At 35.2% G+C, this 13,076-nt stretch overlaps 1 protein-coding gene across 1 annotated transcript in view; it reads left to right on the forward strand.

The window, feature by feature from the left end:
* Vps36 (vacuolar protein sorting 36) overlaps positions 1 to 13,076 on the forward strand; it is a 211,821-nt gene that overhangs the window by 161,100 nt on the left and 37,645 nt on the right. The window contains exon 10 of the mRNA XM_090406161.1: positions 7,547 to 7,611. Within this exon, the coding sequence (XP_090262287.1) occupies positions 7,547 to 7,611 (65 nt within the window). The remainder of the gene's footprint in view (positions 1 to 7,546; positions 7,612 to 13,076) is intronic.

Genomic DNA, 13,076 nt, shown 5'->3' on the forward strand with positions numbered 1-13,076 from the left:
TACCGAGTCACTCTCCTGGGTTGTTCATGTAACTGATTATTACCATTATTCATCTTGTACTTCCTCCAAAATACCTTCTTTTTCCAGATTTCATGCTTAAGCTCCACGTTCATCCATTTTACACCTACATTATTCAGCCTTTTGGCTTTTGAAATACATTCACACATCGATGCTCTATTTCTTTGTCAGTTCCCATGCAGCATTTATTTCCTTGTTGCTCAACTCCTCATTCCATGTTATAGTTCCATGCTGTCTGCTAAGTTTGTTATAATCACCAGCCTTATAATTCCACATATATCCTTTCCTCACAAGCATTTGCATATGGCTAGCCACAACCCAGGTGATCACTTCATGATCACTTTCACCAACTGGAGGAAAGTGTGAAACCTCCCCTCTCACAATTGCATCCTCTGATGAAATGATCAGATCTAGAGAGCCACATTGTCACTGAACTCTTGATCCTTGAGTGCCTCCCCCCCCCCTCACATACTGCTTGAGATAGTTATCTCTCAAGAAATTCATTTTCCCTATTTCCAAATGCTGTCTCTTCATTCCAATCTATACTGCCATAAATTAAAATCACCGATAATAATTACCCTTCCTTCGTTCACTAATCCAAGTTGTTTATGCATTTCTTCACCACTACCCTCCACATTCCCGAGCCTATAGCAACATCCAACTAAATGTCTTCCTGTCAACTTCCACATTACACCACACTGCCTCATAACCATTGCTTCTATTGCCCTCTTTTGTGTCTACCTTATGTGGACATAATTCCACTGCTATCATCAGCAGCACTCTCCCCTCCCTTGTCCTTTCTATCCTTGCAAAAAATACTATATCCTTCCATTTCTATTCCTGTTAGAATATCATCTTCATTCAACCATGTTGTTTCACTTATTCCAATGATTTTGGAGCAAATAAACTCAGTCAGTGAAACCATTTCATCTCCCTTATTTCTGATACTTCTGGCATTTGTAAACAAACATAGTAATTCATTTTTAGGTCTATAACCAGTCCTATCAAAGCCACTTGTTGGTTATGATTTTCCTACCACTCCTGCCCAGTCACCTTTATCACCATTTATCACATATATCTGCTCAGTCTCAACTTCCTCATCCACTTTGCAATATACTCAATCTTCATACACACATTCACTGCCACTTTCATCATCCATTCTCCTATGACATGCCTCCCTATCCACCCAGACTCCTCCCATTTCCCTATTTCTCTTGCATTCCCATTCTCTCTTCATATCTCATACTGCTACTGTTTCCACTACCAAGCACTTCTGTCTCTTCAATACCACTCTCCTGATTTTTCACGTCATCTCTTGCTTCTGATTTCTTGCATGTATCACACACTGCACTTCCACACACCATGCTTCCATCCAGCAACACTTTCTCCATTCATTTCTCTTGCTTCAAAGCCATTCAAATCCAACCCATCTAATTCGTATAATTTCATTCTTCCCTCAGACACATGCAATACATCCACAAACTGTACTCCCTTCTTCTCACACAGCTCCACTAGCATAACATTCATGATTTTCCTCCAGATATATTTTAATTTAATTCTATAACACGCTGCATGCATATTGGAATTCTATTGTAATCATGCGCCCTAACTGTATGTTATTCCTAGTATTGTTTGAATTAACTGTACTGACAATGTCATTTGATACTTAGTATTTGTCATTTGATATTTAATATTTACTTATTAAAACTTATTACTGTGGTTATTACGTGTGTTTGTTTAGTCATGAATTTTCCACAGGTTTCATTGTACAATGAAATTCATGATTTTGATTCTACGTTGCAACTCATCATCACCTCAGCAACACACTGTGACAACCTTTCGCAATACACTGTTATCTTTCACTCTTCTCAATAGTCTCTTGATATTTGCCCTCACATCCTCCTTAGATCATTTGTCTCCACAATCATGACTAACTCTCTTGCTCGTTTCTTCCTCATATCTAACACCTTAATTATCATACTCATTCTCCCTCCTGGATAGCAAACCTTATGGACTCTCTCAGTAAGTAACTAGTCCTCTAACTATGGAATCTCCATATACTGCTATCACTTGCCACGTCTTTTACTCTTTTTTTTTTTTATTATATTTCCTTGTACATTTTCATTAGTTTCCACTAGACATTTTACATCACTTTGCATATTCCTCATTTCATTTTTCATTTTCAATAACTGTTTCATCAAAACTTGCATTCCAACAATTTCATTCTCTGTCACTTGCTACATCTTGTTCTGCTGCACCTTACTTCTGTTTCCTCATTCATACTTTCTTTCACTCCCTTATCACGGACTTTCACTTCTACTTTCTTGCATTCTCTCACTCTCTCTCGGTTTCTCTAGCTTTTGTTTTATTTCCATTTCTTTTATGTACACCTATCTTTTCAGTGTCAGTTTTGCATTCATTGCCTCATGGTCTAATAATATATTGCACTTTCAACAAATCCATACTTTCTCTTGTTCATTCTCTCTCCCCACAAACACATCTCTTATAATCCACCATGCACGTGCATATTGCACTCATGACATCTAATCTTTTTTGGAAAGTCTATGCCATTAATGCCACTTGATTTTCACAGTAATTGCCTAGTCACACCGGTCAACGCCCACACGGTTGGCCTTGTAACTACCATTGTGTTATATTTAAAAAAGGCAATTTCAACTAATAAATCATGTACAAATCACACCAAAAATCATGCAGACACTTCATTATCAAAAATAAATAGTACAACCCTAAAATTCATGAAATATTGCCAGTTATTATTCAAAATAGCACTTAACTTTATGGAGCTCTTTCCAACACTACACAACTTAAAGCTCTCTAGCAGACAATATGTCCGTTCATAAACTTTTCATATAGGTCTATATAATCTCTTGTTACTCCGCTTGAGGGTAAATATCAGGAATTTGATGATAGTGAATAAAATTAAAAATTTTGTGTTATTTAGACAAAGATTAGTTTGAATTCTGGAATGTGGTGGAAACTATCACTTTTGGCCAGTTAATAAGATATCTTCTAGCAGCAGCGCCTGTTGTCATTTCTCCTAAAAATTAAGTTGTTTGTTTTAAAAAATTAGCGGTATTAGTATTCAATCTCTAGAAATTGAATTAGGAGTAGATTATATTATGGTTTTATTTATATTTAAGTTTTATAAGCCTTAAATATAGTTTTTTTTTGCATGGTAAATTACAAAACATAGTACTGATGGAATTCAGCCTGAAAGATTTTGTGCATGGCAGTTTGTACAAAATGTACTGTTTACTGAAAGTGAATGGACTTTGGTTTAAAAGCGAGAGTGGTGAGAGAGTGTATCAAAAATGTTATGAAAGTCAGTATCAGAAGTGTGGGTCAGACTGAGAGATTGAATTTGGCTTTAAGTAAAATCTATTTACATTTTATCTAATGCCAGTAGTCCATGGAATACAGCTCCTGATTTGTTCTGGACAGTGAAGCATAGTTATTGAATAATATTGACAGAAATTCTACATCACTTTCATTACTCCTTATCACTTCCAAAAAGTTGGAGTGTGCAGTATCATGAAACAGAATCTTTATTTATTTCTTTAATGAGACAGTCAACACTGCATTACATATAATTGTGCAAAGAATTGTGGAAAGTTATGTTAACAGACAAAATCCCTAAAAATATAGGTTTCAACAAGACGATTGTGTTGAAAGTTTTTCCACTTAGTTATACTATAAATTAAAGATGGCAAGAAATTATATTCTTATCATATTTGCACGTGAAGTAACTTCACAACTGGGCAACTCATATATAGAGGCTATATATATAAATGACTTCACATTAATTGCCTTAGAGTCCCATAATGCAAGGCACACATTGTTACAGACATGTATAAGCCTATATATTATGGGAAGGGTCATTATCCAGTTTCGACCTTTATTGAAGTCTCATCAGTGGGAGCCAGACCCAGAAGTGATACCAAGGTTGAAGTAATGCAGAAATCATATTTCCACATACAAGTAGCCAAAAGGTGTCGCATCTTACTGTATACGAGTTGCCCAGTTATGAAGTTACGTCACATGCAAACTTTATTTGCTTACACATGGATAAAGGATTAAACCAAGAATATAATTTCTAGGCATCTTTAATTTATAGTTTAACCAAGTGGGAAAACTTTCAACATCTATCTCTAATCCAGAGTATTTTAGTAATAAGATGTGACACCTGGAGAGAAGAGGCAAGGAATAAGAAAAGTCTCATTGACTATGTTATTGTTGATAGTGTTTTCTCCCTGGTGGAGGACACTAGAGTGTACAGAGGATTTGAAATTGGAAGTGACCACCATTTAGTCTTGAGCAGGATAAAATTGAATTTCATATTGAATAGAAGAACATGTAATAAAGTTTTGAAATGAATAAAAGTTAAGCAGCTCTCAGATGTGAACTGTAGACTAAAATACACAAACATTATTCAAGAAAAAAATGAAAGAGTTTGAGAACAGCAACCAAACCTTGGAGATTCAGTGGCAAGCCCTGAAGAAAACACTGATTGATTCAGCCAGAGTGGCATGTGGTGAGGTTATCTGTAAGGATAGAAAAATCAGAACTCCATGGTGGACACAGGAAGTTAAAGAGGCAGTGAAAGAAAAGAAGAAAGCATATCAAATGTTCCTGGCAAATAAGTCAGCTTGTGCTCTTAGAGAATACAGAGACAAATGTAAGAAAGCTAAATACTGTAAAACTAGCTAAACAAAAGTCATGGGGGAACTTTGGTAAGAACATAAATAGGTTGTTGAAGAAGCTCAGAAATGGAGAGAAGAGTGCTGTAAAAGGAATTAGAGATGATAAAAGGCGACATGAAAACTGGAGAAAAGGATATCCTTGAAGTATGGAGTAATTACTTCGAAAAATTGCTAAATGAAACCAGCAGTGATGACAGCACTGTGGTAAAAAACACTGACCAGGCATGCAGTCAGGAATACATATCCATACTTGAAGTGGAAAAAGCCATCAAAAGCCTGAAATGTGGAAAGGCAGCAGGAGTAAATGATGTTCAATTAGAAAGGCTCAAGTATGGAGGTATAAAAGTCTTACGGTGGCCGCACTGCATAGCTCAGAAGGCCTGAACAGAAGGACGAATTCCAGATGATTGGATTACAGCTCTCATAGTACCCATATATATAAAAAGGGAAATAAAACTGAATGTGAGAATTACAGAAGCATTTCATTACTTAGTGTTCCTGGTAAGATATATGCAAGTGTACTTGAGAAACGGTTGAGAAGGATTGTCGAAGAGAAGCTTGGTGAAGAACAAGCCTGATTCCAGCCAAATAGAGACTGTCAGGATCAGATTTTCACTTTACGACAGATAGTTGAAAAATAATGGGAATATAACAAAGATCTGTATTTAAGTCTTGTAGATCTGGAAAAAGCATATGACAAGGTGCCAGGAGAGAAGCTATTCAATATGCTATGGCTATATGGTATCAATAGGACATTATGTCAAGCAATACTTAGTCTTTGAGTTGTAAGTCAGCAGTTAGAATTGAAGGAAGTACAGGAAGGTGGTTTGATGTTAAATCTGGTGTCAGACAAGGATGTATATTATCCCCACTGTTATTCATTATACAGATCACATTATGAAAGAAAGTGGTATTAAACATGACATCAGAATTGGAGATGTTAATGTCAGCTCTTTGCTTTATGCGGACGATGTTATACTTCTAAATAAATCCGCTCCAAGCCTGCAAGATTCCCTGACTAAAGTGAATAACTGTTGTAAAAATACGTATGAAGGTCAGCATTAAAAATACAAAGACAGTGGAAATAAGCAGAAACATTAAAAATATCAACTGCATTGTGAATGGAAGACCTATAGAACAAGTAAAATCTTGTTAATCATTATACGGATCACATTAATGAAAGAAAGTGGTATTAAACATGATATCAGAATTGGAGATGTTAATGTCAGCTCTTTGCTTTATGCGGATGATGTTATACTTCTAAATAAATCCGCTCCAAGTCTGAAGATTCCCTGACTAAAGTCAATAACTGTTGTAATAGATATGGTATGGAGGTTAGCATTAAAAATACAAAGACAGTGAAAATAAGCAGAAACATTGAAAATATCAACTGCATTGTGAATGGAGCACCTATAGAACAAGTAAATCATTTCAGCTACTTAGGCACAATTTTTAGTGAAGATGGTAAATTAAATATGGAAATAGACAACAGAATCAACAAAGCTGGTATGGTAGGAAGTCAAGTGAATAAATTTATATGGAATAAGAGAGAAATTAGCCAAAACACTAAATTAGCTATATACAAGACAGTATTCAAGCCAATTTTAACTTATGGATCTGAGAGCTGGGTCAGAAGTAAATCACTTGACCAAAGACTAGCGACTGCAGATATGAGAGTCCTGAGAAAGATTAGGGGCATGAACAGATGGCATCAATGGCAATATCATATTTAAAATGAGGATATTAGGAAAGAACTTGACTGTTCTCTGCCAGGTTGGCAGGAAAAAGACCCATAGGAAGACCAAGATTATAGGCGGATTGATACAGTAAAAAGTGCCTTAGAAGATAGAAATATAGGATCTGATAATGTTGGAGTCTTGACAGGTAACAGAATGATTTGGAGGAAAATTGTAGTTAGGAAGTTAATAATGATGTAATTTTTCATGTAGTACTATCATATCCTGTATACCCCTAGAAGGTATATATATCAGGAATTTGATGATGAGATGTGACACCTTTTGTCTACTTTGGCTTTTTTTTTTTTTTTCCATACACTTATAAGGAATGCAATAGACTTCACCTTTCATTAGTATATACTGTAATGTAACATTATCTGCTCCTGTTTCTCTTCCATGGATTGATTGTTTCGCTTTTGTTTTTGAACCACTGTATTGTTAACAATAAATGACAATCCTACATTCACTGATGAAACAACTGAAGTTAATAATAATTACAACAATGTATGTAAAAAGCTGTTCTTTTGGTAAATGAGTTCAGTTGGCTCTAACTATAACACTCACTATAACTACTGAAAAGTCTTGCCCTAAGCTCCGTAGGTAGAGTACTGTGCTGAAGGAAATTCACTAATAACAAACTGTTTGCTATCTTGATAATTGACTATACTTGAACTTGAGTGATCACGACAGATTGTTAAAATAGTATTCTTAGGAATACTATTTCCAGTGAATGTCAAATCACATGTTGATATACATCAGTAATATACAAAAAAAGTACATTTTTTATACATACCTAATGAATATTTTAATCCATTCAAATATTAATTCATTTTCGAATTTGTTTGCCTTATTCCAGTTTGAGAGTTATTGATAACAGTTTTATGCTGTTTATGTGATGTAATTAAAATAAATAATTTATTATTGTATATATGTAATGATGTATAATAATGTATACAATAATAAAGTTCATGTAATGGTAGTTTTAACTATCATTAAGATATTATCATCATTTGTCAAAGAATTATGAAGAATTATTTCAAATGAATAAATGTTTTTGTTCTTAAATATTAGCTCATTTCTCCAGAGGATCTAGTCAATGCCTGCAAAATGTTGAATTCACTTGGCCTACCTCTAAGGTAAGTCACAGGATCTTTCCTTCTGTTCAGAAACAGCCGATTCTCATTATTTATACATGATATAAAGCTAGCAAAATTTTCAGCATCTGGATGATAAAATTTTGTTTAACTAGCTTGCCTTCTTTTCATCAAATATTGCTTTTCTTGATTTTTACCAGTGTTAAAGTACATATGGTTACAATGCCCCTACAGGTGCAGTCCACCTGAAATAAAGTGATGGGATTGTCACATTTTGTAACTTCTGTAAATATGATACACATAATACCATATATGGTATAAGATGATTATTTTTATTCATTATGAATTGCATTCAAACTATATAATTATGTGGAATTATTGAAATTTTAGATATTTAAAGTATCTCTGTTGCTCAGTTGGTAACGATGATGTCCAGTATTTTGAAAGTTCAAATTCTTAGACATCAAAGCCTGTTTTTGTTTAGTTTTTCACCTGAAGGTAAGTTAACAGTTCACATATGGAGGTGGCAGAATTTTTTATCTGGTAAGTCAGGCAACCCAACTCAAAATTTACACAATTAAAGATATAGCAGACCAGGTAGGATTGAATTAATCATCCAGTCATAACAATTAATCAGGATAGGTATTATTTCTGGGAAAATACCCATGTTATTCCTCTTAAAAAACTATTATTTATACGGCTATTTTAGCCTGTTTCCATTTAGGAGTGTCCCTTATTTTAAATACATTGACTTTTTACTCAAGAATTTTTAGGGCATTATAAGTGTATTTTAGAGGTAAATATATGCAGATTAATAGAGGAAAAAATTTTGCACGTACCTTGTTTGGATGTTAGGATGTCTTCATTCTCCATATTTCTGCTGTTAGGCCAATGGGGGGGGGGGGTAGGAAACGTGGGGGGGAGTGCTTGAGACAAGGTGGGAAGATTAAATTAGAAAACCCGTTTTTTTTTGTTTTTGTTTTTTAAATAATATATATATATATATATATATATATATTAATATATTTAAGGGCACTTCTTTGGGAAAAGGAAGGGATTTACGGGAAACATGGTCGGGGGGAGAGCGTTAACGGGGTGCGAGCCGTTTCGATCATGTTTCGTCATCGGAGCATTTTGAGAAAAGTGTAGGGCTATGTCATATCTGCTTGGTGTATCTACCTTAGGACTTTTGTTTTCGCTTATTGGTCGGAGTTGTGACCTAATTTTTATGTTGTGGAGCTTCCAACACTCGGAAATTAGGTAGGGTCGGTGGATGTTGGGCTTTCATCACATTTTATGGCTATTGTTTCCGATATTCTAAGCATTGTTTCATTGACTTGTTTGTCTATTATTATTTCCTTGTCAATTTGCAGGGTATGTTTCTGTTCAAGGGCATGAACTGCTATTTCTGTCTTCCCTGTACTCTATATTTTATTTTTCTTTTTGATGTTGCATTTTTTTGTGTTTAAATGTTCTGGAATAGGGATGTTACAGTCATGGAAGTGTTCTTGTAGTCTAGCCCATAAAGACCTGATGGTAGAACCTGTGTAGATGATATCACAGTCTTTTTGGCAAGGAAATTTGTAGACTACATTTTGGTGTTCTAGCATTTCTTTGTGTGTCTGTGTGTGAGAGATTTAGTGGGTTTTAGGAGAATTGCTAATTTTTGGTTCGTGGTGAATACTAGCTTATAGTCCGTGTTTTTGAAAATGTATTTATAGGCTTTCTATGTGTTGTATGTATGGCAGTTTGATAATGTTACGTGTTGGGAAGTCTGTTTTGGTTGTAGGGTTGTTTTGACGGGTTTTTTTCTGTTTGTGTAATTTATTAGTTGTGTGGGATAGTTGCGATTTTTAAAAATCTGTGTTAAATTATTTAATTCTGTGTTGAGATAATTATGTTTAGTTGAGAATTTGTAAGCATTTATAAATTGTGATAGGATGACCGATTTTTTAACTGAATATGGATGGTATGAACTGAAATGGATCTAGTTTCCGATATGTATGGGTTTGTGGTATATTTTCGTGGCTATTTTGTTGTTAGTTCTGATTAATGTCAGGTTTAAGAAATTGATGGATTTGTTCTGTTCAGTTTCCATGGTGAATTTTAGTCTGTTGCTGTAATTGTTAAGGGATGCTTGTAAGGTGGTGATGTGTGTAGGTTCTCCAATGTGTAGAACGTCGTCCACGTATCTGCCATAAAAGGTGATGTCGGGGGGGAGGGGGGGATAGGAGTGATTCTATGCATGCCAGGAATAATTCCACTAATTGTCCACTGATGTTTTGGCCCATAGGGAAACCGAAAATTTGAACATATGTGTTATTGTTGAACTTAAGAAGTTAGCCGATATTATGAGTTTGATCAAGTTTATAATGTCATTGGGTGTTAATTTTGTGCATGTATGCAGAGTGTGGTCCTCTGTGAGTAGTGTGTGTGTGTATGTGTATGATGTTTAATGTTCTGGGGACGTCTACATTAGTATATAACGAAGTTGCATCCAACGAGGTGAGGACGTCTTTCCGGGATAAAGTAACGTTATTTATTTTCTGGAATAGGTCGTCCGTATTTTTTATTATAGAGTTTGACGTTGTAATTAAAGATTTGATGAGTTTAGCTATGAACTTTGATAATGGTGCTGTGGTGGTGTTCTTGTAGGAGACTATAGGCTGTATTGGGTAACCGTCTTTGTGGATTTTGATGTTCCCAAACATATGGGGGGTGCGTGTGGTGCCAGGTGTTGTGTTTTTTGTGATTTTGTCTATCTTGTTTTGATTTTTTAAGGTGTGTAGGGTGTTGTTGATTTGTTTTATGAAGTCGGGGGTGGAATCATTTTGGAATTTTTGGTAGGTGTGTTGGTCGTTTAGAACGGCCGTTATTTTGTTGTGTTAATCGGTTTGGTTGATGATGACTACTGTATCCCCTTTGTCTGCTTTTGTAATCATTATATTCTTGATCGTTTTTAAAGATAATAGGCTTTTTGTAAGTTGGAAATAATGTTTGGTTTCACTATTATTTTGCTATATGTGATGTTATTTTCTGGAATATTGTGTCTCTGTTTGGGTCATTTTCAAGTTTTGCTTGGACTTTGATAATGATGTCTTTGCTCGGTACGTATTTTGGGGATACAGTGAAGTTAAGTCCTTTGTTCAGGATGGTGATTTCGTCGGGTGTGAGATTATGGTATGATAGATTTATGATGGAATTGTCTTATGTGGGTCACAAGGGGGTAATAACTGAAGGATTGGAAGCTGCACGTATTGTATATTGGGTGCCTGTTAGGGCATTCCATTTTTTTGCATGTTGGGCGTCTATTAATTGCATGTAGTCGTTGATGTGTGTTTGGGGTACTTTCTGAGAAAACTGCCCATTCCTTTGGGGGGGGTCAGTAAAGTTTTCAATCTACATTTTATATTGTGAATGTATGAGTATGCTTGGTTTTTCTTTTTTAATCTGTTATATATGGTCTGTTTGATGAGTGCGTGTGATGCCCAGTAGCAAATTTTTTTGTTGCCGAGAATTGAGCGATTCCAGTGTACCGTCGCAAATTTTGGTGTGACATTGTAATGGAGGCAATTTTTAAGAAATATTATGTGTATTTTTTGTGCGGTGTGTTGGGATGGTTTTCTGGTATGTTTCTTTTGTAAAATTTATACATTGAAAGCATGACAAGAGCCCATGCCATAACCTTGCGTTTGGTGCTTGAACTAAAAGGTCTTATTTTAAGGCGTTTATTGTGATGGAGGGGGCAGAAGGGGGAGTTGTTTCGAGTAGAGAGCCAATGGATGAAGGATTGTATGGTTACAAAACACAAGTAAATATAGGTATTATTTCTGGGAAAATTTCCATGTTACTCCTCTTAAAAAACTATTATTTATATGGCTATTTTAGCCTGTTTCCATTTAGGAGTGTCCCTTATTTTAAATACATTGGCTTTTTACTCAAGAATTTTTAGGGCATTATAAGTGTGTTTTAGAGGTAAATATATGCAGACTAATAGAGGAAGAAATTTTGCACATACCTTGTTTGGATGTTAGGATGTCTTCGTTCTCCATACCTCTGCTGTTAGGTCAATAAAAGGGTAGGAAACATGGGGGGTGGGGGGTGTTTGAGGCAATGTGGAAGATTAAATTAAATTTTACAATCCTGTTGTCCTGACTGGCCCTCTGTTGCACTGAATGGATCTTGATCATTAAGCTGATGTACTCTCTTTGTCAGATTTTTGGTAGAGTAAGGCAGCCAAATTTAATGATGAGGCGAGTATTGTAGAGTTGTGGCAGATTATTCCAAATGTTCAGTGTGTTGGAAAGTTCATCTTGCAGCATGTGAATGGTACCATTAGTGTGAAAGCATATGTGTAGAGCTTTTGGAGACTAAAATTTGGGCGTGATTTTAATACAGGTTAAATTTACCAAAGTTACTACAGCATTTGAGGAATGCTACTCTATTCAAGTTTTACTAATCAATTTTTAGTTACCAAATTGTGTGTGAGATAACCTTTCCATATAAGATCACTAACCTGGTATTGATACTTAGATACTGATTATCACTCATTGCTTCAGGAATAAGACAGATGTTTGGGGATAATAAATAAGTTTTCATTAAATTATTAAATGATATTTCACATTGGTCATGAAGCCATTTTTGCAGATAACAGCAATATGATATGCATGTGCATGCAGAAATCCTGCAGGGAGGTAAATATGCAGTGTTTACATTCTAGTTCCATCTGTCATAATCAAACACATATCTGCAATCTCAGAATAAACATGTCTATCCTCTCAGAGAATAAATGTGTTTTTTCTGCTTTAGAAATGAATCTATGTGCCATTTAATTGACGTTGATTCTATCCGCACACACACAAGAATAGGCACTCCTTAAATTGCTTTATAACTGGATGAACTTGGAAAATTTGTCCAATATGTACACTGCAGCAGTCTGGATTGCAAACTGTGCTATTAATATACACCCTCTGTCCAAAAATAAACCGAACTTTTCGAAAATAGAAGAAACTAGTGGTGTCACCTGTTGTATCTTTATGTTGTCAAAAGTGACAACCTTCATTAGTGTTGTGTCAACTCTTTATGACGTTTGTTTCATTAGAAGCTGAGTTATGGTGACAGAGTGACAGTGTGTTTTGACAAACGGTCAGAAAATGAGTTTCAAACAGAGAACTGCGATTGTGTTAAACTTGGTAAAAGTTTTACCAAAACACATCAAATGCTTCAAAAAGCATACAGTGATGAATGCTCTTTCGCTCAGTCCAAAAACTGGACTGAGCGAAGTTAACATCCAAAAAGTGCATGATTTCATCAAAGAAAACTCAAAATTGTCTGTGAGATTGATTGAAGATGAATTGAGGATTCCAAATTCTACTGTGCACAACATTTTGACCGAGAGTTTGGGCCTTCGTAAATTGAATTCTCCTTTTTTTTTTTTAATTTGCTATTTGCACCATCTCATCGTTTGAACATTGTGAGACAGTTTATGAGCAAAAACCAAGTTTGTC

The sequence above is a fragment of the Typopeltis vanoorti genome, chromosome 16 (assembly GCF_054136105.1).
Source record: "Typopeltis vanoorti isolate ZY-2024b chromosome 16, IOZ_Tvanoo_1.0, whole genome shotgun sequence".
NCBI lineage: Eukaryota > Metazoa > Arthropoda > Arachnida > Uropygi > Thelyphonidae > Typopeltis > Typopeltis vanoorti.